Here is a 24079-nt window from a genome sequence, read left to right as displayed (position 1 = left end):
CCCAACCGGAAGTGAGTGCCACGATCGAGTCATGTGCCTTCCCCAACGAGTTATCTCAGCCTGACAAACCAGGCATCCAGCGGCACGCGATCACCTTTTGTTGAATCATTGAATCATGGGATAATGAAGCTCAGGAGCATCCGCTGCACTTCAGACGGGTCACTCGCGACCTTGACAATCCCTCCCCTTATCCTTTCCCCGGCCAACTGGCCTCCCTCTCCGGTAATTATTCCGCCCTATATCATCTTTATCGAGAGTTGATAAACGTGGGAATCTCAGCTCACCTCATTCCTTCTGCAGGCATCATCGTTTCCCCCCCAAGATGGACAGTCTCTAGCCTCTCCAAAAACCCCGCCCTGTTCGCTTCCCCTAGCGCTTCGTCACAGTTTCAGAGTCAGCCTTATATCGGGGTCTTGCCGCGGACGATCCCCTCTTTTCCGTCCTTGCTCCCTTCTCTACTCTGTATATCTACACATCACATCAGTAACCCACCAGCTTGGTGGTCAACTCCAGCATGCTGGACCCTATTCCACCTCCTCCGGAGTGGCTACGGCAGGCTGTCGAGCCTTTGGCCCTGCGTCTGCACCTCCCTGCTCTCGCCGATCACTCTCATGAGGTTATCGTTACCTTCGTCGGTTACCTGCTAATCCACTACGTCCTCTCGCCATGGCTGTCGCCAAAGTTGTTTCCCCGTCATTACCCTACTCTCAACAAACGTACCAAGCTCAACTGGGACGTACACGTTGTCTCGCTCGTGCAGAGCACATTCATCTGTGCTGTCGCTCTCTGGGTGCTCTTCACAGATGAGGAGAGGAAGTCCATGAACTCAGGGGAACGGGTTTATGGATACACTGGGTCGTGTGTTCTTATTAGTTCTCTTGCCGTGGGATATTTTATCTACGACCTTATCGTCAGCACCGTGTACGTCAAGTTATTTGGCATTGGCATGCTCTTCCATGCTATCTCTGCTCTTTGGGTATTCAGCTTCGGATACGTAAGTCCTCCTGAGAATATAGGGCTGGGATACCAGAAGACTAATCTGCTGTGTAGAGGCCCTTTGTCAACTTTTACGCCCCAACTTTTATTCTCTACGAGCTCTCCAGCCCCTTCCTCAATATTCACTGGTTCTTGGACAAGGTCAACATGACCGGCAGCTCTTTCCAATGGTACAACGGCATGCTCCTCCTCTTCGTATTCTTCTCCTGCCGTCTCATCTGGGGCACCTGGCAGTCCGTATATGTCTACATGGACATGTTCAACGCCCTCAAGCAAACCTGGTCCGCCTCGCCTTCCGCGTCCGCATTCACTCCCGTCGACGTTACAGCTCAGGTCTTCCAGGCTCGCAATGACGGCTCCCTCTGCATCAACGAGGCCTGCGTCAGGGCTAATGCTGAGATCTCCAAATACTCCCATTACACCGCTGGCGGTGTCCCAACCTGGCTTGTGCTCACCTACGTCACCTCCAACCTAATACTTAATGGCCTCAACTACTACTGGTTTTCCAAGATGATTGAGACTGTCATGAAACGTTTCCGGGGACCCGCCGCTGGTTCCGCCAAGGAGAAACGCAACCCGCGGGAAGAAAATAAGGAAAATTCGGTAGAGGACCTCGCCCAAAAGGCTGTCCTTGATGCCGCCGCAAAGCTAGGAGAAGAGGAAGGAAGCTTGTACTTGGGTGATAACGCTTCAGTTGCCCAATCAGCAGCTACGGGTGTGGACTCCCGCCTCACGGAGGAGCTGCGCAACAGAAGGGCTTAGATTTGGTATAGACGCTAAGTTGGACATAACAAGACTGAGAAAGTTTGGATGGCAATACAGGTAGCGGAGTGAGGGCGTTGCCTAGCCTGGTCGTGTACTACCCGTTCTGAGGAACACACCGTAGGTGAAGATATCCTTATGCAAGGTTGGAGTTTTGTTTCTCGAATATCAATCGTTCATCATCTTTTCTGGAGAAAGGTCTAGAATAGTTCGTCATTGCCCACTTCTCGTCAAGCACCGTTTGCTCTCTCAACCTTACGACAAGCTCGTATTGCCACTTCGACGATAAGTTCGCTCTTGTATTATATCATGTAACGAGGATAAAGTGCGGAAGAAAAATGAGACAAGCCAGCAAAACACCACAGAAGCGCCTACAAATTCGAGGTCCTAACCAACCAACCATCTTACCCCATTGGGTGAAACATGAACAATGATAACACTATGTCAAGTTACTGTAAACCATAAAGCATTCTACGAATCATCGACCCATAGTAGCCTCCGGTTTGGCAAGCATATAGCGAACAGCCTCGCGAGCCACCGTCGTATCCCAGACGCTATCTGAACCACCGCGCCGGAACTCTGGTCCACTGGCATCTTCGCCGCCTCCGCGGGTTGCTTCGCCGAGAATAGTCTCGAGATCCCTGCGCTGCGAGTTTATCCAGCGGCGGACGAACGTAGCGGGGTCTTTGCTTAGCGCTGTGAAGAAAGAGTGCTTTGCGCGTGAGTGAGTAAGGGCCTGGATGATAATGGCGACCTGGTCGTCAAGCTGAGAGATTTGGCGCATTCCAGCTGTGTATTGCGGGTTTTGAGTGAGGGCTAGCATCTTTGAGCGGAGAGGATCTTCGACGGCAACTTGGATATCATAGATGGTGGGGGTGGGGTCTTTGTGGAAGTCTTCATCGACGCGGATAGTGTAAGGAAGCTTGATGGGGTCGAGTGGGCTAGTGTGTGGACCGACGCTTTCGGGAATCTGGGGGAAGAACATCTGGTCTCGGCCGAAAATCTATATACTTTGTTAGATGTACCGAAGTGAGAGAAAGAATGGGGTAGACCTACCGCTCGTAGACGATCGTCGCAGCGTACGAGGCGCTTTTCTTCGTCTTCTTGAAGTCCCATGGCCCGAATGTAATCCCAGATACCCAAGACAATCCCGCTCCTGGTCTCTTCCTCAACGTCAAGAACCTCTGCCAGCTCCTTGCTCAGCTTATAACGCTCGGGAGTCTCATCCCTAACAAGGCTGATCGTAACGTTCAGGTTCTCCTGCGACGCCCGTGAAAACTGTACGGAATCGAAATCGGCGGTAGGGGGCAAGCTGGCAGCATTCGGTGGCAATTGCGGCTTGGTCCAGTTTATCGTCTTCATCTCGTCCGGACTCGTCGCAGATGATTTGTCAAAGTCAACCGTGATAGACTTGAAGAATTGGGAGAAGCGCTGCTTCGACCGTTTAGAGGCTGGCTTTTTGGCATCGGCACCATCCTCCTCCATCGTATCACCATTTTCCTGGGCATCACCTTCGTCATCGCTAGCCGATGCCTCGAGGTCGTTAACATCATCCAGCAGCCGACCCTCGATCCGAACCTTGTATCGGCCGGAGCCAGGGGTGCTGGCTGGAACGCCGTTCTGACCAGAAGAGTTCTGCCAGGGTTGGCCTTCCACCGTGTTCGAAACCCAGATGCGCATTGTGCGGTATTTCTTGACTGTTTTGCTGATAGAGTCTTGAATATCCAGCCTCTTACGGACGACGGCGGCGTCTAGGCGCTTCTCCAGGTCGCGCAAGCTCTTGTATTGCTGGACGCCCTCTCCGATGACTACTTCTTCGACACCATCGGGGATATTCTTGTCTGTGGGCTTACGGCTTCGGCGGAGGGCGGCGTCGTTCTGGTGCGCGAGGTTGCGCTGGGGTGTCATGTACTGTGGGGGCACGGCGTGTTGGGGCATTGGAACCGCTATTGCGGGGCCTAAGAGTCGCGTGTTAGAAGTCATCGTAGAGTAAGCGTTTGATGACAGGTCCAAGCATGATGAAGGGTACGAACCAGGAGCTTGAGGTCCGCGCCGAGGCGTGGCAGGAGACCGTTGGGCGCCTTGGGGATAGCCACGTCCGTAGCCAGGCGGCATTGGAGCTTGCATGGTGGGCAATCCAAAAGGTTACCGAGGGGGTGAAGATTGCTAGTAAAGAAACTGGGACTGTTGAGAGTGAAGGCGCGAGGAGATGGAACGAAAGTCGCTGGATGGGAGTCTCATTCATCGCGATGGATTTCCAAACTTCGCTCTGCTCGCGATCGCGCTTTACCCGTTTCGGACAACCCGCCTTCACTCCCTCCAAGTAATATACATCGTTTTGGTGCACTACGAAACCATGGTATGAGATCTACCGGAACTGAGAATAGTCTCTGAATAAGAGGGTATGTCCGAGGCGCCGGATGTATGCCTCTGATGTTATATCATTTCTAAAGTATAGAAACAAATGTCCACCAGGCAACCAGAGAAGCTTACTCCAGTTGCGATGCCTGGTTAGTGTACAGCTCCTCCACAACATTACTCAGTTTGGCGATGGTTTCTAGAGCAGCGTCGTATCCTTGATCACGTTCGGTCTCATCATAGACAATCAAACACCCAGCGCCCTGGTCTAGGACACCGATGATCACCTTGTCCAGAATCATCTGCGAAAGCTTCCTTTCCACCTGCTGTGTGTCCAATCCAACCATCTTGGCAATGTGATCCAACTCAACACGGCTGAACGGTTCAATAACCTTGATAAGGTTTTGCTCCAACATAGCATCGTAGAGCCTGCGAAGGTGGTTACGAATAAAGGCGTCACTGCCTAGTTCGAACCGGTAATCAGAGAGCGCCTTCTCGTACTCCTCGAGCGAGCGGTTGGCATGAGCACGTGCTACTGCCTTCATCGCCTCGAGTCGCGGGCTGGCGTATTTCTGTGCCTGCTTCGAGCCCAATAGTGTCGTCACGTCATCCACCAGGTTCAGCATGATCTTGCAGAGCAGCATGTACTGAAGCGCTGCCGTCGCCTTCTCTCCCTCATCCAAGGAACTGTATCCTTCTAGAGCCTCAATAAAGTAGGAAAATGAAGTATTGAAATCCTTATCCTCCGCATGCAGCATGCCACTTTGCATATCCAGACCAGCCTGCAGATTCGGAGGGGTGTAGACGGATGCAGCCGAGGTTCGAGCAGCAGTCAAAGCAGCGCGGGCCTTGGCCTGGTTTCCAAGAGCATGATATACCCGCGACTCCAGCAACTGCACTTCAACCAGCATAAGCTTGTCATCCAGCCGTTTTAGCTCTCGGAGAAGGGAATTGATCAGGTTGAGAGCGTCGTAGTAGCTTTGCTTCTGCATATATATCGCCACAAGTCGGGTCTCGAGGTTCTGTCGGAGGAATGACCGTCGTTCGGCGACAGCCCATTCGATGCATGACTTGATGACGGCAATCTGAATGTCGAGGGTGTTTGGAATCTCACTGAAAAGGTCCAACAGCTGGCGGACTGCATTATCGCTTGTTAGCTTCCTTATCCGGCCCTAGTCTCTATTTCTTAGGTTCAATCAAGCTTACCCAGCTTCGCTGTCTTGGCTTTAGCAAATGAAGAGAACGAATCCCGACTTGTTTTGATCAGTTCTGCGATCTCCTGCGGCTTCTTCTCGTCCCTGTAGAGCTCTCCTAATCCGATCAAAGCATTTTCATAATCGCGCGACGAGCTTTCAGAGGATCCAGGACCCTGAGCGAGAATGTCCTTGTAAATTGTTTCGGCCTTGGAAGCATCTTTCTTTGCGAGAGCTCGAGCTTCCTCTATCCGCTGGGCGGCCTGAGAGGTGGGCGCCATGGTTCAAGCCGATGTGTTGTGAGAGGGATATGGAGAAAAAAAAACTGCTGTTCGAGCAAGAAGGGTGTCCGGAGAGGGAATATAGTCTAGATTGAAGTTTATGAGGTAAAGCAAAGGATATAATAAAGGAGGTTCGCTGATGAATGGACGGATATCATCACTTGGTTGCTGGAGCTTCACCTTACTAAGTCATAGCCTTTCTGCCTGAGGCTTAAAGCTCACACCGCCCACACTCCGGCGGTCTCGATTTCGTCGGTCGAAAAAATGTATGGGACGAAAATTATCTGGTCCGCCTTGAACTTTCTCAAGCTTCAAGAATTTTGATTTCTTCATTTGTCTTCCTCCGGCTAGACCATTGTGAAAAAGAGAAGCCATGGTAGGTCCCCTCCGTATCTCATCATCTTACCGAGCAATTTACTTACGCCGCGTAGAAAATCAAAGCACTTTCGCGAAGCAGTGCCTCGCAGCAGGCGCCGGGAACTGCTGTGGTTCGGCAACCTCGAAATCTAGATCCTTCTCAGCACCCTTTTGAGCGTGCGCGTGAATACACGAGAGCTTTGAATGCTGTTAAATTGGAACGCCTCTTTGCGGCACCCTTCCTAGGTCAGATGGGTGAAGGCCATGTTGACGGTGTGTATTCTATGGCCAAGGACCCCGGTTCTCTGGAACGATTTGCTAGTGGCAGTGGTGATGGTGTGGTCAAGGTCTGGGACCTGACAACTCGAGGCGAGGTCTGGAACACTACGGCACATGAAAACATTGTGAAAAGTGTATGCTGGACGCCCGATCGGAAATTGCTCTCATGTGCCGCCGATAAGACTATAAAACTGTTTGAGCCATACAACTCTTCATCTGAGGCTCCTCCTCTCACAACATATCTCGGTCAAGGATCCTTTAACAGTCTTACCCACCACCGAAACCAGCCGTACTTTGCCGCTTCTTCTTCGCAGATCTCGATTTACGATCTTTCCCGACCTTCCTCAACACCTTCCCAGACACTACACTGGCCCACAAGCGTTGACACAATCACATCCGTCGCCTTCAACCAGACAGAGACTTCGGTTCTTGCTTCGACCGCACTTGACCGCTCCATCATCCTTTATGACCTTCGCACTTCCTCGCCTCTATCAAGGCTCGTTCTCAGACTCGCATCCAACGCTATCTCATGGAACCCGATGGAGGCTTTCAACTTTGCAGTCGCGAATGAGGACCACAACGTATACATGTTCGACATGAGAAAGATGGACCGCGCTTTGAACATCCTCAAGGACCACGTTGCTGCGGTCATGGATGTTGACTTCAGCCCTACGGGTGAGGAGCTTGTCACTGCGTCGTACGACAGGACAATTCGTTTGTGGAATAGGGCAACTGGATACTCCCGTGACATCTATCACACCACGAGAATGCAACGGTATGTATTCCCCTCTCTCTCTACTTCGGAACATGAGCTAATCTGATAAAAGTGTCTTTTCTGCCAAATTCACTCCCGACAACAAATACGTCCTCTCTGGTTCTGACGACGGAAACATCCGATTGTGGCGCGCCAATGCTTCGGACCGCAGTGGGATCAAGAGCGCCCGCCAGAGGACGAAGATGGAGTACGACCAAGCCTTGGTTCAAAGATATTCGCACATGCCAGAGATTAAGCGTATTAAACGTCAACGCCATGTGCCACGGCCTATCAAGAAGGCTCGCGAGATCAAAAACGAAGAGCTCGCGGCTATTAAGAGGCGCCAGGAAAATATTCGCAAGCATAGCAAGAAGAGTACTTTGCCGCCAAGACAGAACGAGCGTGAGAAGATGATCCTGACCCAGGAGCAATAGTTCTACACTATGCTTCTAGCCCGGGGTATCGCGCCCAGGCACGACATTGCACATGATTAAGCAGGGATTTCTGTTTGAGTTTCCAACATATCCGTGAGGTCATTTCACATCTATACATGGTCAAACTTGGCACGGCCAGGGCGCCAGACTTGGCTCTACTCCTTTTTCACCCCGGGTTTCCTTTGAGTTGGTTCCTGTGGTACAGCACTGTCAATGCCACTCAGGTATCGACCAATCCGCTGGACACCAACTGGTAGCACGGCAAAAAAGATGGCGAGCTTAGCGAATGTTGGCAGTCGAATGATACCGCTATCCCCCCTGTCTATAATGGAGACAATATCCTGCGCGACACGATTTGGTTCCAGCACCGGCGCAAAAAAGGCGCTTGGCGTTTTGATGAAGTCGAATAGAGGCGTTGCTATTTGGCCCGGTTCTACCAGCACCGTCTTCACTTTATCTCTATTCCCTGACATCCGGAGCTCTGTCTCCAAAGTGCGATGGAAGGCGCTAAGACCGGCCTTGCTTGCCGAGTAGTCCGCGAGGCCAGCAGGGCACAGATGCCCAAGAACCGAACTTACATTCACGATGGTACCTCCGTTCTCGGCGGATAGCATGTGCGGGACGAACACCTGGCATGTATGGAAGATAGCGATGAGATTCGTCTGGATGGTCCTCTGGAAGGCTTCAGCAGAGATGGACAAAATCGGTTGTGCATTGATCCTAGTGGCTGCGCAGTTCACGAGGACTGTTGGCGCGCCCAACTTCAACGTAGTCAGCAATGCAAGCAAATGTATTATCAATTTCAGGCTCCGCGACAAGCGCATTCGCGTTCGTCATCCAGTAGAAATAGAAAAAGGGAGACCGAAACATACATCCTTCAGTATCCTCTCTCTAGCCCTCTCAACCTCCTCCCTAATTCCAACATTACACTGATAGTACTCCACCCCCGAGACCTCTTCCCACCCCTTCACATCTTCCTCCGCCGCGATGTCCAAAACAGCAACGCTCACCCCACGCAACCCATAAATCTGCGCAATCAGCCTCCCCAACCCACTCGCGCCGCCTGTAATGACAATAACCTCCTCGCTAAGATCAACCTCCCTCGGCGCCCCGAACGCAATCCTATCACTGATCATAAACGCTATGTCAATGATAGTGAGGAACGTCGCGTACCCGGCTGCGACTACGAAGGCCGGGTGGCTGTAGGGGGTTGCTTGGGCGCGGAGGCAGAGGACAACGATCCAGGCGATGAAGGGGTGAAAAATTGAGCGGTTGAGGACGGTTATAATCAGGTCGAATGTTATGTGGGAGTGCCATTTTTCAGGGGGAAGAGAGGATGTTGAGGAAACTGAGGTCGTAAGGATTCGGGGTGTTGGTGGTGGTTGTGATGGTGCGGGGTCTGCCATCGTATCCGTCTAGTCGTCGAGGTTATAGTTGAGAAATAGGCGATGTAGGAAGAGAGTGTGTGTGGAAAGTCGCGAGAAATATTGTCAGGACATGTTGACCAGATTCACAATGTTTCGGTTGCAGGATGGAGAGAAACCGAGCCTCGAGTGTGGGTTGGCTGTGGTGGTTGATTAGCGTAGAATCCCCGGCGCCTAGAATCAGATGTCACAATCGTTCAGTTGGCTGATGGTCAAGATGCAGGTATTATTCATGTTGTAAATTGAGGTTGTAGAGGTCATTAGACAGTCGGTTTAACTGAATTGTTGTTGATTTCGTTATGTATCCCACCACAGCCTTGCATATATATTTGTTTGCATGACGTCCCTCGGTTGGTTCCCCTCATTTGCAACTTTACCCCAACTCGCTGAACAGTACGGAGTAATCAGTCAGACCACGATAAAGCAGGTAAGGTAAATTCAGTCTGCCCCCTGATAACAATCGACGAGAACATATCCACGTCCCCGAACTTCATCGTTAATTATGCCTCCCAAACTTACACCTCCTGTACAAACCATCCAAGGGGTCCGACTCGGAGGTAAAACCGACCCAAAATCCACCTGGGACATCACGTTAGAATATCCCTCAAACTCACCAAAGGGAGTAATATCTTCTATCAAACCCAACAATAACACCAATAACACCGCTCCCTCTCCTCCCTTCGCCCTCCCCTCTCTCGTCCATCCGCATATCCACCTCGACAAACCCTACATCCACAACACCCCCGCATACAGCTCCCTCCTCCCAAGAACAGGCTCATTCCAAGAAGCTCTATCCTCAACAACCCAGGCCAAGGCCCAATTCACAAGGCCCGACCTCCTCAGGCGTGGGGAATGGCTTCTCGCCGAGTCTGTCGCCGCAGGCGTCACAGCCATGCGCGCCTTTGTCGAAGTTGATCATACCGTCCAGCATACATGCCTTGAGGCCGGGCTGTCGCTAAAGGAAAAGTGGAAAGACTCGTGCGAGATTCAACTTGTTTGCTTCGCGCAGGATCCGGTCTTTTCGACGGAATTTGGGGAGCAGAATAGGTCCTTGGTCGAAGAGGCTATTCGTCAGTATTCGCCAGGGCAGGTTGGCGTCCTGGGGACGACGCCGTATGTTGAGACGAGTATCGGGGCAGCGAAGCGGAATATAGGATGGGCGGTTGAACTGGCGATGGAGACGCGTCGACATCTGGATTTCCATCTCGACTATAACCTTTCGCCGCCGGAGGAGCAGCCCGAGCCACTTGTCTGGTATGTCCTGGACACCCTCCGTGAGAAAGGGTGGACGTCTCGATCTACAAGCAGGCGGGTCATGCTAGGCCACTGTACGCGTCTTTCGCTCTTCAAAGAAGAAGACTGGACTCGTCTTGCAAGAGAGATCCACGACGGCGACCTCCCGGTGAGTTTCGTGGGCCTCCCCACGAGCGATCTCTACATGGCCGCTGCGCCCTTGCCATCAGGCGGCGGAACCAAAATCAACCCAAGAGGGACACTTCCTATCCCCGACCTGATAAAAAAGTACGCCCTCGACGCCGTGCTCGGCGTAAATAACGTCGGAAACGCATTTACCCCCTGGGGCTCTGCAGATCCCCTAAGCCTAGCCTGCCTAGGCGTGGGAATCTACCAAGCCGGCACAGTCGCTGATGCAGAGTTACTCTATGAATGCGTATCTACGCGTGCGCGTGCTGCGATTGGGTTATCCGAATCTCCATCCCCGTCATCCGCTTCGGATTTGGATATGTCTAGGTCAGATTCCGGTGTGCGTTTGAGATGCGGGGATTGCGCGGATATCCTACTGGTGTATGATGTAGATGAAACTGGGTGTTTTGACCAGTGTAATAGTGAGAGTAAAAGTGAGGGCCAGAGTGAGGGTCAGAGTCAGGCTCGGTCAAGGAGGACTGTGGCTGAGGTTGTTTGGGACCCGCCATCGAAAGCGACAAGGACGGTTGTAAGTCGAGGCCGCGTGAAAACGGGAGCGCTGTTGAGGGGCTCTGACTGGGGGTTTCCGTCCGTAGAGTAGCTGGCAGGTTGCAATGTTTAGTAGAGATCATAGCTAGATGTAGGTGTCGAAGCCCGTAAAGGGGCTATAGCCTTAACCAAAATTGATGTTCATGGAAGTTGACTTTGTCTTGTTTCCTAATATGATACTCAAGAAATTACTCGAGTAATGGTAAATGTACGCCATGCTCTATAAAAATCCTTCCATATGCACCAACAACCCGCAAGAACCCATGGAACAAAAGACGAAACTATTCGACATAAAAGGTCATAAGATGCATTAAGCGGAGACCCTCCCAGCAATGCTAGCCTGCATAGGTCCGTGCAAAGTATAACTGAACGTAGGACAAGCCGGGTCTTCCGCCAGAATATCGAGATCCTCCGCCAAAGCCGAGAGACGCACTCCATTACCGGCTCGTGGGTATAGACGGTGCTCTTGGAACTCGTACTCGGACTCTTCGTCGGATGATTCTTCTTGATATCTCCCGCGAGGGCGCTGTTGAGGCGCATCTGGGTTGGGTGTGGCTATACCGTTTCCTGCAGCGAAGCCTGTAGGATTGGCTGAGGTGGAGTTGTTCGTTGCAACCGGAAGTGTAGGAGCAGGTTCTATACCAGATGAATGGTTTGTGGCCTGTGAAGATGGGAACTTTGATACAGGCAATGAAGCCATATTCTCAGGAAACATGGGCACTGTCGGATTTTTGTCTGATATGCTAAGAAGCAGCTCGACGAGGGTAGCGTGCGATAGCCCTGAGAGAAATTGGCGTCGATCAAGCGTAGGAAATCGTTCGCCCCCGACTTCAGCCTTGGGCGGAGGTATCGGGACAAAGATAGGAGGATTCCAAGTTAGACTTGGGTTGCTTCTGACGACTGTGGGGTGAATAATGTTTATCTCAACAGGGTTGCATTCCTGACAGTACCACTCCTTCTCCTTCACTGTGATGACATCCCTCTCAATGGGCGGATCGTGGCAGTGCTGATGCCACGCACGATTGCAGCCGTCGCAGAATACAATGACGTTCCTGGGTGCACTGTGGCCACGCTGACAATGTCTGCACGTTGTATTCGTGGTTTTGCCTTTTCGAGAGACACGTCTGCGCTTCTTTGCTGCATCCTGAGCCTTCTCTGGAGGCCCGAGTGGATTGATGTTCTCCTTGGGAAGAGCAGGAATAACAGGTTCAGGGACATATAATGATGGTCTGTTCACTTGACGGCCGGACTTTGTTTGCGTTGCGGTAGGTGTGAAGTCTGACTCGTCCGAGCTGGAGTCTCCAGCTCGTATGACATCTTCACCGTCACTGCCCTTGCCACGTTTTCGTTTCTTGGACAGGCTTTTTCTGTTCCCGGCAACAGCTCGTTGCCGAGGAGCTGAGGTGGCTTTGACTGTCTTTGCTGATACTGCCCTCGGTACAGAAGAGTTTGAAGGCGTTGATACCGTGGGAGCTGGCACCAGCGGTGCTAATGGTGGTAATGATGGCGGCTGAGGTTCTGCTGGGGGCTGTACTTGGATCGGCACCTGGGGAGCAACATATGCAGGAGTTGACGGGGTCGCTACTGGCTTAGGAGCAATGTTGGCCAGACTAGGCGGCTTTTCAGATGATCCATCGGAGGGCAGCGCCGTGGAAGGCTCCGCAGGCGCAGGGACAGAGGTCGGAGTAGTAGTGACCACCGGCGTCTCCACATCTACGCTGGTTGGGTAGACGAATGGAGGAGTTGACAAGTCAATAAAAACTGAAGAAACCCTCATGGTGCGTGCTCTCCGAGCATTGGCACCTTGTATGTTCCGATTCGATGTATTAACAGGAAACCCGTTCCGGCTACTGGGGGTTTTATCATTTCCCAGCAGCGTCTGCTGCTGCTGCGGCTGCGACCTTCTGATATTACCCGCCAACCGGGCAAGCAGCTCGGTCGTGGCTGCCGAGAGTTTTGGGATGATTGTTCTCGGCCGGCTTCGATTCGATGATGTGGACACCGTAGATAGGTTTTGAAAAGCCGACGCGGACGAATTTGATGGACGCGAGTTAGGAGTGATGACTGGCCTGATCGCAGTTCCGTCGGTTGGGTGCGCTGCTAGGGGAGCGAGGGAGGAGGGAACTCCATTTTGCTGGGACATTCCCCGAGCAGATTTGTCATATATATGTCCTGCAAGATATGGGATGTTTCGGCTTGTCAATTATGGTTTTCACCCGTTATCTTGTAGCCAGGAGCCGTGTGAACGGACCCAAGATTTATATAGCGTCACGTGATGGTTGGGTTTCTCTTCAAAAGCAACCAACCATCTAAAACAGTCTTGATGCATTGTCCCTTAACTAGTCCTCACTGTAGGGACTACAGGAACATGATAATAGAGACTCTATACTTCAATGTGTCCTAATTTTTCTTGAGGCCACTCGGCTAGAACTATTGCTTCAACTTTTCATCCACAATCCTCCCGACCATCTTCTCCAGAATGCTCATATTCCCACCCGCCGTCCCCGCAAAATACGCCTCAATCCCCTTTTCAACATACTTCGCCACAACATCGATTTCCACATTGACAAAATCACCAACCTTCTTCGCCGCCGTCACAATCTTCTCCTGCGTATACGCAATGAGCATAATCTCAAACCAGCCATCCTCCCCATCCTTCACCTGCGTAACCGTCAAACTGGCCCCATCAAGTGTAATGAAGCCCTTTTCGACAATGTACCGCAGTATCGTAATATCACGGGGCTGTAGACGGAGGACAAGTGCGTTCTCGTCGGGTGTTGCGGCGAGGATCTTTGCGATCGTGTCGACGTGGCCCTGCACGATGTGCCCACCCATCCGCGTCTCGCCTTTTACGGCGCGCTCGAGGTTGACCTTTGATGTTTCGGTCAGGGAGCCGAGATTCGTGCGGCGCAGCGTCTCGGGGGCAACGCCGACTTTGAACCAGTTCTTTTCGAAGGCCGTTACGGTTAGGCAGGCTCCTGTAGCAAACGGTATTAGATTGATGATGCAATACCCAGCGTAGGCGCATAACCGATGGATCGGGGTTTAGCGATATACCGGGATTATCGGTATAATTGGCGTACCATTGACACTGATGCTATCTCCCAGGTGCACATCGGTGAGGATCTCCTCGCAGTCCGTAATGGTCAAAGACGTTCCCCCGCCCCCGCTCTCGGTGGTATCGAGGGGCTCGAGGGCCGAGACCACTATAGTACCTGATCAGTCCTGACGCCAAATAGCGATTCCCTGGAGAAGGGACACTTACTCCCCATCGTCTCAACAAGTCCGGTAAACATGGCGGAAGTGATGGATGTTCGGTTGATGTTATCCGCAGCGGAAGAGGGGTGGGAAAAGAGTTGAGGGAGAAAAGACTCGTCCGTATCACGACAAGGTGAACTGCATTGTTTTATATGTCAGCGGCACGCACCGACGACATCCCTGCGCTTCGTAAAGGACCCGAATTACCTCCGCAAGATTTCCGTCAGTTATGTATGATGAAGTCAAGGCTGCGGAGGGGAACGATCGATAGAAGTCTTGGGGTCAAGCTTCAGCGGAACGGCGGGCGGGTCGACCTCGGCTTAGGCCCCGAATTGGAGAGTTTCGTTCATACTTAAGCTCCCCCTCTTGACGATTTTGTTCCGAGACTATTTACTCTCCGCTTGGTGTTATGTGTCGCACATATTCACAATGAACGTGACATTTAAGCTACAGAGGGCGTTGATCGCTCAGCGCCCCAACGTCCGACAATTGACCAAGAGCAACATAATAATCAGACACGCGACGCAATGGCGCTCATATTCCACCCCACTTGCTGGGGCAGACGGAACACTGCCTTTGCAGGGCATTCGCGTGTTGGATATGACGAGGGTCCTCGCTGGGGTGAGTGTGATCGCCAAAAGTATGGAATCACTCGTGCGGGGTATATACTGACTATGCACGTAGCCTTACTGCACACAAATTTTGGGAGACTTAGGGTACGTGATGAGCCTCTCTGAAATTCAACTACTATACTCGACTTTGTCCCGTGCCACATGGCCCTAACTCGCTTGGAACAGAGCCGACGTGATCAAGGTGGAGCATCCGACAAGAGGAGATGATACCCGTGCATGGGGCCCTCCACATGCCAAGTATACGGATAATTCAAAAGGCCCCGGAGAGAGCGCTTACTACTTAGCGGTAGGCCATTGTCGATAAGAAAGGGTCGGAGCCCAATTGACTCGCGTCCAGGTCAACCGCAACAAGAAATCCGTGGGCCTCTCTTTCCAACACAAGTCCGGCGTCGAGATCCTCCATAAACTAGTCAAAGAATGCGACGTCCTCGTGGAGAACTATCTTCCTGGCAGTCTCAAAAAATACAACATGGATTATGGGACACTACGAGAAATAAACCCCAGCCTGATCTACGCGAGTATCACCGGGTACGGCCAGACCGGGCCCTACAGCAACAGAGCTGGTTACGACGTGATGGTAGAGGCTGAATTCGGATTGATGCATATTACGGGAAGTAGAAATGGTGATCCGGTCAAAGTCGGTGTCGCCGTTACCGATCTGACAACGGGGCTGTATACATCGAACGCGATTATGGCTGCTTTGCTTGCGCGCGTGAGGACTGGAAAGGGCCAGCATATTGATGCGTGCCTGAGCGACTGCCAGGTTGCGACATTGGCCAATATTGCAAGCTCGGCCTTGATTAGTGGGAAAAAGGACTCGGGGCGATGGGGGACTGAACATCGTATGCCACAGATTAATCATCATATTGCCGGTCCTGCTGTACTGACTGCTTGAAGCATCAATCGTACCATACCGAAGTTACAGCACACTTGACGGAGACATTCTCTTCGGCGGCGGCAACGACAGACTCTTCGGCGTGTTGTGTGATCGCCTGGGTCACCCCGAGTGGAAAGAAGACCCCCGTTTCCTTACCAACAGTGACCGTGTGAAGCACCGAGCAGAAATTGACGGTTTGATCGAAGACCGCGTGAAGGAAAAGACCACGCAACATTGGCTAGAGATCATGGAAGGTAGTGGGATGCCGTATGCCGCCGTCAACGATATTCAAGGGACATTGAACCACGAGCACGGTGAGAAACCTAAATCTGGTTAATGCATGAGTCTCTCTAACCCCTCTTTCTCGTATAGTCAAAGCCCGTGGGATGATCGTAGATGTTGACCATCCAGCGTGCGGTCCTATGAAGTTGGTCAATACACCGATTAAATACTCACATGCGACACCTGGTGTGCGGACGCCGCCGCCTACGCTGGGTCAGCACACCGATGAGATTCTGGGCGAGGTCCTTCAGTACAGTGTGAAGGAGATTGCTCAGTTGAAGAAGGACGGCGTTGTATCATAGATAGAGCACTCAAGATGACAAGCCAGCATTTGTAGATAGAAACATGGATATGAAGATGTTGCTAGTACATAGCCAGGTTAGCTCAAAGATACTTCAACGAGTCACTGTAAGTGCTGGTCGATGCCGAGATTGTTTCCGCCAAATTCATGTAGCTACGTGTATGATAGCTGGCTGGTAAGAGGGATTTGCATGATCACTTTGATTGCACAACGGAGAAATTAGGGTTACCGGCCCTTCATCATAAGATCGTTCACGCAGCTTATTTAGCAACTCGTCCATTCGATGAAATTAGTAGGATCTTCATTATCCTAGACTCTCGCATCACATGCTTCCGTAGAAAGAATGCCAATTTACTCCAGCCAACAATGGCGACAAGGCAGAGAGATGTAATATTACCACAATCAACCTACCTTCTAGGACATCGAACCAAGATCGAACTATAGGGTATCCCTGTCAACTCTGACTTACTCCTCCATGGACTCATCCCCCTCCTCTGATTTGGCTTCAACATCTTCGTCTTCATCGAAATCATCGCTTAGCCACTCATCATCCATGTCGACATCCTCGTCCTCACCCTCGCTATCCTCAACTTCCTTGCCCTCAGCGCGAGCTTTGGCTTTGTCCTGCTTCTTCCGCTCGACGTTCTCCTTTTGAAGCCTCTTGCGCTCTTCCTTGGCCTTCTTCTTCTGGTCCCAGTTCTTATCCAATGAGTCGACCTCTTTCTCGGACTTGTGAATATAATCGTGCCACATAACCCTGCCTTCGCAAAGTCCCTCCTCGACCTTGATCAGCCGGAGTCGTAACCGGGGACCGAGTTCAACCAATTTGACGGCTCTTTTCTCAACTTCGGTCGTGCTCGTCTTCTTATCGACCTTTTCTCCCGATTTCATGCGCTGCAGCTCCCGTTTCGTGAGCACCTTTCTCGTGGTTGTTCCTGTAACTTCAACCTCCGCATCCGTATCCACCTCTGTCTCACTGGCAGATGTATACCCAGCAGCCGAAGGATCAAGTAGATAATCCGCAGCATCTTCCAACTTCCCAAGATTAGGTACGGCTGCCCCGTGCTTCTCTCTATGCCGGACCTCCTTCGGATCCAGCCGTCGAATCCGCTTCGAAATGCCCGTCTTCCTCGTCGTAATCGCATAATGTCTCAAGTTCAACACATATGACCCCTCATCGTCAGACTTGGAGGCGGGTTCACGATTGAGCAGCATGACGCGGCGAATAGAAGAGAGGGGCGTGGCTTGTGGGTTGATTGGGGGAAAGAGGGACTGGAAGATGGTCGTCGTAAGGCCTTCAAGGCGCTTGGGGACTTTCGAGTTCTCGTCTGAGTCGGCGGTGTTGAAGTTGTTCATAACAAGTAGAGGAGGTGTCTTGTGGTCTTGACCTCCGCCTCGTGGTCGTTTTTGGGCCTTCTCGACGTCTCGGCAAAGAGAGTAGCTTTCTACTTTGAAATTGAGGGTTGGGCCGCGCGGCGTGAGCGCTAAGCGCATATTTGTGTTTCCTGTAGATGACTTGGAGAAGAGGAGGAGATGCGTGACGCCGAGAGGGCCACACATAACCGTGTAGTCTCGTAATCTGTTTGATTTGCGTTCCTGTACAAATTTTTAGGATCATCGAAGTCAAACAATTGGATCGATGCAACATACCTTTAATCGCACAGCAGTATCCGGCTCCATCATCAGACGAACATCCTTGACCAGCTGGCTAACACTGCTCCCGACTCGCGATCCTCCGATTCGAATAACCATCGACTTGGGCGTTTTCCCGATTGAGGACGCGCTGCCTTTGCCATTGGCAGGGCCGCTTGGCACCTTTGGCTTCGTGCGACTCTTTGTATGCCTTGCCATGTTTTATAGTTGGTTCCGTGAATAGTAAATATATGTTGTTGCTGAATCTTCAGCTGTGCTTGTTCTGGCCGACTACTTTTTTTCTAGGCGGAAAAAAAAGATAAACTCCGGCTCCGCAGAGGGTCCCCGGATCAACTGTTCTGCCGGGGGTCTCCACATTAATTTTTATCAGAGGAACAGCAACAGTTGAGTTTCGCTTCCCTCGATCAAGCACAAAAGATTACAATTTTCACCATGCCGTTCGTCAACAAGAAGCGCAAGGTCTCTGCAAGACCGAAGAAAGTGCAAGATGATAGCGCTTCCGACTCAGAATCCTCCCCCGCCCCAAAATCAGCCGAGAATTCCGCATCCGCAGATCTAGAACAAACGACCAAAACTTTCAAAGAGCTCGGAATCATTGACCAGCTATGCGAGGCCTGCGAGAACATGGGCTACAAGGCCCCTTCCCCCATTCAAGCGGAAACCATTCCGCTGGCCCTATCGGGTCGTGATGTGATCGGTCTTGCAGAAACAGGAAGTGGAAAGACCGCGGCTTTTGCGCTTCCTATGCTTCAAGGTGAGGACCACCACCTACTCTTTTGTGCGCCTTGTTACTAACAGCCCCAGCCCTTATGGAATCGCCCCAGACGCTTTTCGGTCTCGTTCTTTCTCCTACACGTGAACTGGCTTATCAGATTTCTCAAAATTTCGAATCCCTGGGGTCTACGATTGGCGTCCGATGCGCCGTCATTGTTGGAGGTATGGATATGGTTGCGCAGAGTATAGCCTTAGGGAAGAAACCGCATATTATCGTTGCGACGCCTGGACGATTAGTCGACCATCTCGAAAACACGAAGGGTTTCTCTCTTCGGAACCTGAAATACCTCGCCATCGACGAAGCGGACCGGCTGTTGGATATGGACTTTGGTGACTCGCTCGACAAGATTCTCAAAGTCTTACCTCGAGAACGTCGGACCTATCTCTTTTCTGCTACGATGTCGTCAAAAGTGATTACCCAGAATCTTCCTTGACACGAGGCATAGCTAACCATATTTCAGGTTGAATCCCTTCAACGCGCATCCCTCTCCAACCCCGTCCGCGTCTCCGTCTCAAGCAAATACCAAACCGTCTCAACCCTCCAAGCATCCTATCTCCTCCTCCCTCACAAGCACAAAAATCTTTATCTGGTCTATATATTGAACGAATTCGCCGGAAAATCTGTCATAATCTTCACGACAACCGTGCACGAAACTCAACGCGTCGCCTTCATGCTCCGCACTCTCGGCTTCGGCGCCATCCCGCTGCACGGCCAACTCTCACAAACCGCGCGCCTCGGCGCTCTGAACAAATTCCGATCGGGGAGCAGAGACATCCTCGTCGCCACGGACGTTGCTGCCCGCGGTCTCGATATTCCCTCCGTTGACGTCGTCTTGAACTTCGATTTGCCTACAGACTCAAAAACGTACATCCACCGCGTGGGACGAACTGCTCGCGCTGGAAAGAGCGGTGTAGCGGTTAGTTTTGTCAGTCAGTATGATTTCGAGGTGTACATGAGGATTGAGTATGCCTTGGGGAAGAAGTTGCCGGAATACGAGGTTGACAAGGAGGAGGTTATGGTTATGGCGGAGAGGGTTAATGAGGCGCAGAGGCAGGCTGTTATCGAGATGAAGAGCTTCGACGAGAAGAGGGGAAGTCGGGGGAAGAACAAGTTTGGGAAAGGGAAGCGCTCGAGGGATGATATGGATCAGGAGGAGGGCTAGCGCTTTCTATTTGTTTGAGATGCTGTTATCATGTTGCAAAAGTTGAGCGTTAAAATTGCATACCCATATTTGCTACTTCTTGGTGGTTCTGTGTTTTTCATGACGAATGACAAACTATGGTTGACAATAATACTTTATATTATAATGTATGGCATGATAAAATGTTCAGATCGTCAATAGTTATCATTAAAGTTTTTTTCGACGAGAGCCAAGTTACTTTTTGGACTCCTACATTGCCAATATAGTTCTAGACTACTGAATGACTTCCTTGGTCCCGGCCTCGCGAACCGCATTAGCAACGCGGGTGGCAAGATCGTCCGCCTCGGATCGGCTGGCCGCCTCAGCGTAAACACGCACGGCGTCCTCTGTGCCACTGGCACGTGCAAAACTCCTGCCCTTGTTGTATCGGGATTGCAGCGATTCGATCTTAGTCTGGAGACCGGGAGGTGACGAGAGCTTGCGCTCAGCATCGTAAGCCTTGAAGATTGACCGATCAGCGACCTCCACGCGAACAAGGCGGGACGGGAGATCGGTATAGGTGGCTAGCCATTCCTTCGGAGTCCAGCCCTTGTGAGCGAGGATGGTCTCAACAAGGAGCATGTCGCTGAGGGCGTCACCGACAGCCTGGTTAATCAGGTCGGTAAGGGCATCGAGGCTCTCAAGAGAGCGCTGCTGAGCTGGGGACTGGGGCTCGGTGTTTTTAATAGTCTTGAGGGCGTTCTCGGAGAAGGTAATCGTGCCGTGTCCGTTGGCTTCGAAGTAGACACCGACATCGAACCGCAGAGCGGCGTGGTGAAGGTGCTTGACGCCGGTGTTTGTGCAGTCCGAGGGAAGTTTGAGGACTTTCTCGATGTAGTCGGTACTGGAACCGTTGGCGTAGGCGGTTTGAATGACACCGATCTTGAGCTTGTTCGCGATCCCCGCACTCCGAGCAAGATCGCCGATAAATGAGGCTGCGAGAGTGGCAATGCGGTCACCATCAAGCATCCGGAAAACGTTGCTCTCATCCATGAAATAGTAGATGATTCGATCAGCGTCACCATCTAGCGAGGCACAGCGTTCAAGAACGCCCGCTTTCGATGAAGGAGGAGCGCGCTGTTTCGTCTTGACATAATCGGCACCACACTAACAATTGTTAGGACTGATATCAAAGGGAACCAGTCGGGTGTCCTACCTCGAAGTTTAAGCTATCGGGATTAATCACGTCATCGTTCACGATTTTGATGTCGATGCCACCTTCCTCAGGGCTGGGCAGGTACTTGATGAGCTCTCTAAGTTTTGGACCGCCGACACCATTGGCGCAATCAACAGTCAGAGCTCCATTGACCTTGACGCCCCGCATGACTCTCTTGAAAGCTGCGGCAAGTTTCTCATAGTAGCCCTGCTCAGTAGGCTCGCCGTATTCGTATTGAGTACCCAGGGTGTTCTTGCAGCGGACAACATAGTGGAGTTGAGGAGTGGTCATGAATTTCAAATCAACAAACTCGACCTGCGTGGCGGTAAGAGCAGCACCAAGTACCCCAACCAGACGAGAACCAGATGCACGGGTGTCTCGCGCAAAGACCACGCGCGCTGGGTTTTCCATGCTGACATCGATTTCCTTGATGAGCTCCTCGTATACGTCGGCGATAGTCTCCATAGATGCATTGGCGAGTTTTGTCGCATAAGCCTCCCACTCGGCCTGTCATGGTGAGACCATTGTTCTAAGTGATGATAAGTTGGGATTTCATTGATCGTACCTCCAGCATTTCACCCTATAGAACCCAGTTAGTAAATATCAAGACAAGGTCTCTAATGTGGTACGGAACTCACCATGGGGTCAATCAGTTTAACGCCGTTATCCTCCGCTGGGTTGTGGCTGGCAGTAACCATGACGCCGACCCATTGTCCACTAAGCTTCTTGGAGCGAAGACCAGCGAGCAATCCGACGGCGAAGACGACGGTGTTGAGGAAATCACTAGTAGATAGAGGTTGTCAGAGGTGTTAAACAACCCAATCGCGGGGTATGGTCGGTGCGGGGGTGACAGAACCCCGAAGGAAGGGATGGAGCGATCGACTTACGCTCTCATGCGAAACTGCGCAGCAAGAAGAATTGTTAGCATTCAAACCTCGAGATAATGAGCTTCAATTGAAAGATCACTTACCCCAGCAGTTCCATACTGGAAGATCTTCCCTTCAGGCTTCGCATACTGTGAAGCGGCTTCTGAGATCGCTTGCTTAATCTCGGGGGACGCCATTGTGGCGCGAGCTTGGCTCAATAAAGGGTTTCTATGTACGAGAACACTCTGTAGAATGGAGGAGAAGGAAGAGGAGCAAAGATCGAGGGACGGGAGAAAAGTCGAGAAAGAAAAAGAAAAGAGCGCGAGAGAGTGAGACTCCTTGGCTTTGGCTTGTTGCGGCGGAGCTGGTGCGACAGCCCCAAACATTAAACAATCCCCGAGCGGTGAGCTGGCCAGTCCCAACGGCTTGCCGATCTGAGCAAATCACAGAAAAGGAATCGAGAATGTGAGTTTATTTACTACTGGCTAAAGGCGGTGATGAGGCAATGCTATATTTTGGTCAAATGCGCGATGAAGAGTTTTATCTCCATCTGCCATGCATGTTGTGGCTGTGCGGGGGTTATTTATGTCTTTTTTCTTCGCCCCAAAGCGAGCTTCCGGTCATCTGGCCCCTCGTGTGAGCGAGCATTCACAGCTGACTACACTACTGGCCTGAGCGGCTGAGAATGTTGTGATAGGGCCATACAGTGGCGTTGTTAGCACTCGACACCCTCCATACTCTCGCTATGTTTTAAGCTTTCAATCTCTCTCCAGCCACGTCATCCTGGATATCCTTGATGAGGTACCTGTATGGCATATTAGCCCTGTCGCAAAAGGCAACGAGGATCACTTACAGGTACCACCATGCACATGGGATAACCGTTCCCAAGTGCCACAGGCTATGCGCATCGATAAGCGCATACCACGGAGGAAAGTCCAGGAGCTCCAGGCTCATAGCCAGGATGATCCAAACCACGATCATTGCAGGCCAAAGGGTCCACGTCTTCCCAGTCTTTTGGTACCGGACAACACTGAAGCAAATCCAGAGAGTGTTCTGGATCATCCCGACGACAATATTGGCGATCATATTGTATGTGTAGTCCCACGACCAGAAACTGAGATAACACACGTGCATGGTGTAGAGGATAATGCAGATAGTGGTCCAAAGGCGTCGCAGAGTCGGCCGGTATCTCGGCTGCTCTAGGTCCAGACGGAATATGCGTATAGTAGCAAGGTATAGTCCATACAGCACGCTTGCTCCTGCTCCGTAATAATCCAGCTTCTCTGTCAGAGGGAAATCCCGTGCATGGAAAAGCATGCTGAAAGTCCAGGCGGCGAGGCCGCTATATCCAAATGCCGTATAATACTTTTGTAGTGGATGCCATGACGGGGTCGAGTCGCGAAGCCGAGTCATTCCGTGCCAGTGAGCCAGGAAATTGAAGCCAGAGAAAAGGACCGAGAAGAGTTCCTGCATGCCGAGGATTCTGCGAAATGGCCATTTCCCATGGAATTGAACCACGGGGCTAAGCATAGGCGGATCACGAGCGAGTCGACGGTCTGTCACAACATGTTGGCAAGTGTAATCGCATTCGGCAGGACACGTCCAGAACATGAGCCGGAGAAGGAAAGCTAGAGGTGCTCAAAATCAGCCATCACCACCTATTAGCACCTCCTTGTTGATAAAGACGTACAGACAGCCGAGTCTCCATCCTGGCAATTTTCAGCCTCGCATATCTGTTCCCATTAGCTCATTCAGGACACGCGCGCCGTTGCTGAGTTGAATGTACCTTGACACATGATTTGAAGTCGGGGAGATGGTCACCTAACGACGCAGATGACTTCTGAACAAAAGTTGCGAGGAGAAGGAAAAATAGATAATACCCAATATTCCTTGCGGCTGGTCTCAAGGCCATTGTGTAATCTTGTCGGGCAGATACCCCGTGTTCAGAAGCGCGCAGACAGCCAAAAGTAGGGAGAACCGCGCTAGTTTAAGGGCTGACCGTCAGCCGGACCCTCGGAGCTCTGGCGGAGTAACATCTTGGCAGTGTAGATCAGTTCTGAACTTCTGCACTTCTGCTGAGTGTTGACAGCCCAGAGAAGTACCATAATATGGTTACTTAAGGCTTTACTCCTATAGTCCAGAGAGCCTAGGTATTATCTACTGGGTGATTCTCTCTCTGGAAGTGGCTGGACTACTTGTTTACAAAGGCAGCCCTAATCAGAGCCTAGGGCTTTTATAGTCACATGAAGATAAGAGATAAGATGCGCTAGTCCAATAACTTACTAGTTTA

The 24079-nt window shown here is 51.5% G+C and overlaps 12 protein-coding genes across 12 annotated transcripts; 5 read left to right on the top strand and 7 right to left on the bottom strand.

Annotated features, from left to right (window-relative positions):
- The first annotated feature begins 309 nt into the window (after positions 1-309).
- On the top strand, positions 310-2166 carry BJX68DRAFT_22065 (TLC domain-containing protein). Its single transcript, XM_071037905.1, has 2 exons — positions 310-994; positions 1051-2166. Exons 1-2 carry the CDS (start codon positions 515-517, stop codon positions 1756-1758), a joined length of 1188 nt encoding a protein of 395 aa, XP_070901747.1. The 5' UTR covers positions 310-514; the 3' UTR covers positions 1759-2166.
- A 70-nt stretch (positions 2167-2236) lies between these two features.
- Positions 2237-5590, bottom strand: BJX68DRAFT_253726 (uncharacterized protein; the record flags this gene model as incomplete). The annotated part of the gene is made up of 6 exons (XM_071042760.1): positions 2237-2761; positions 2815-3716; positions 3792-3878; positions 4091-4188; positions 4252-5254; positions 5323-5590. 6 exons carry the CDS (start codon positions 5588-5590, stop codon positions 2237-2239), a joined length of 2883 nt encoding a protein of 960 aa, XP_070901746.1.
- A 292-nt stretch (positions 5591-5882) lies between these two features.
- BJX68DRAFT_22051 (rRNA-processing protein SOF1) lies at positions 5883-7492 on the top strand. Its single transcript, XM_071037904.1, has 3 exons — positions 5883-5966; positions 6022-7001; positions 7054-7492. Exons 1-3 carry the CDS (start codon positions 5964-5966, stop codon positions 7412-7414), a joined length of 1344 nt encoding a protein of 447 aa, XP_070901745.1. The 5' UTR covers positions 5883-5963; the 3' UTR covers positions 7415-7492.
- A 77-nt stretch (positions 7493-7569) lies between these two features.
- BJX68DRAFT_264235 (uncharacterized protein) lies at positions 7570-8820 on the bottom strand (the record flags this gene model as incomplete). The annotated part of the gene is made up of 2 exons (XM_071044921.1): positions 7570-8175; positions 8287-8820. 2 exons carry the CDS (start codon positions 8818-8820, stop codon positions 7570-7572), a joined length of 1140 nt encoding a protein of 379 aa, XP_070901744.1.
- A 260-nt stretch (positions 8821-9080) lies between these two features.
- BJX68DRAFT_22031 (putative zinc metallopeptidase) lies at positions 9081-10938 on the top strand. Its single transcript, XM_071037901.1, has one exon. The coding sequence runs from the start codon at positions 9341-9343 to the stop codon at positions 10859-10861; it is 1521 nt and encodes a 506-aa protein (XP_070901743.1). The 5' UTR covers positions 9081-9340; the 3' UTR covers positions 10862-10938.
- An 11-nt stretch (positions 10939-10949) lies between these two features.
- Positions 10950-13091, bottom strand: BJX68DRAFT_231481 (uncharacterized protein). Its single transcript, XM_071039348.1, has one exon. It carries the CDS (start codon positions 12950-12952, stop codon positions 11120-11122), a length of 1833 nt encoding a protein of 610 aa, XP_070901742.1. The 5' UTR covers positions 12953-13091; the 3' UTR covers positions 10950-11119.
- BJX68DRAFT_231479 (riboflavin synthase) lies at positions 13077-14351 on the bottom strand. Its single transcript, XM_071039347.1, has 3 exons — positions 14075-14351; positions 13893-14015; positions 13077-13787 (listed from the first exon to the last, which is right to left on the bottom strand). Exons 1-3 carry the CDS (start codon positions 14103-14105, stop codon positions 13240-13242), a joined length of 702 nt encoding a protein of 233 aa, XP_070901741.1. The 5' UTR covers positions 14106-14351; the 3' UTR covers positions 13077-13239.
- An 18-nt stretch (positions 14352-14369) lies between these two features.
- Positions 14370-16261, top strand: BJX68DRAFT_231477 (CaiB/BaiF CoA transferase family protein). The gene is made up of 6 exons (XM_071039346.1): positions 14370-14688; positions 14752-14783; positions 14865-14985; positions 15037-15541; positions 15597-15890; positions 15949-16261. The coding sequence occupies exons 1-6, from the start codon at positions 14497-14499 to the stop codon at positions 16158-16160; spliced, it is 1356 nt and encodes a 451-aa protein (XP_070901740.1). The 5' UTR covers positions 14370-14496; the 3' UTR covers positions 16161-16261.
- A 41-nt stretch (positions 16262-16302) lies between these two features.
- BJX68DRAFT_22024 (Brix domain-containing protein) lies at positions 16303-18070 on the bottom strand. Its single transcript, XM_071037900.1, has 2 exons — positions 17810-18070; positions 16303-17755 (listed from the first exon to the last, which is right to left on the bottom strand). Exons 1-2 carry the CDS (start codon positions 18008-18010, stop codon positions 16625-16627), a joined length of 1332 nt encoding a protein of 443 aa, XP_070901739.1. The 5' UTR covers positions 18011-18070; the 3' UTR covers positions 16303-16624.
- An 89-nt stretch (positions 18071-18159) lies between these two features.
- rrp3 (RNA-dependent ATPase RRP3) lies at positions 18160-19874 on the top strand. The gene is made up of 3 exons (XM_071039345.1): positions 18160-18566; positions 18617-18996; positions 19048-19874. The coding sequence occupies exons 1-3, from the start codon at positions 18245-18247 to the stop codon at positions 19747-19749; spliced, it is 1404 nt and encodes a 467-aa protein (XP_070901738.1). The 5' UTR covers positions 18160-18244; the 3' UTR covers positions 19750-19874.
- Positions 19868-22272, bottom strand: agm1 (phosphoacetylglucosamine mutase PCM1). The gene is made up of 6 exons (XM_071039344.1): positions 21894-22272; positions 21811-21824; positions 21562-21706; positions 21489-21503; positions 20924-21430; positions 19868-20874 (listed from the first exon to the last, which is right to left on the bottom strand). The coding sequence occupies exons 1-6, from the start codon at positions 22173-22175 to the stop codon at positions 20002-20004; spliced, it is 1836 nt and encodes a 611-aa protein (XP_070901737.1). The 5' UTR covers positions 22176-22272; the 3' UTR covers positions 19868-20001.
- Positions 22273-23735, bottom strand: BJX68DRAFT_231467 (PGAP3/PER1 family protein). The gene is made up of 4 exons (XM_071039343.1): positions 23576-23735; positions 23480-23522; positions 22643-23417; positions 22273-22594 (listed from the first exon to the last, which is right to left on the bottom strand). The coding sequence occupies exons 1-4, from the start codon at positions 23699-23701 to the stop codon at positions 22540-22542; spliced, it is 999 nt and encodes a 332-aa protein (XP_070901736.1). The 5' UTR covers positions 23702-23735; the 3' UTR covers positions 22273-22539.
- Between the last annotated feature and the right edge of the window lie 344 nt (positions 23736-24079).

Source organism: Aspergillus pseudodeflectus, assembly GCF_044049435.1.
Source record: "Aspergillus pseudodeflectus strain CBS 756.74 chromosome Unknown BJX68scaffold_10, whole genome shotgun sequence".
NCBI classification, from domain to species: domain Eukaryota; kingdom Fungi; phylum Ascomycota; class Eurotiomycetes; order Eurotiales; family Aspergillaceae; genus Aspergillus; species Aspergillus pseudodeflectus.
Note: the sequence above shows the minus strand (reverse complement) of the source record. Positions and strands in the feature narration are given on the sequence as shown.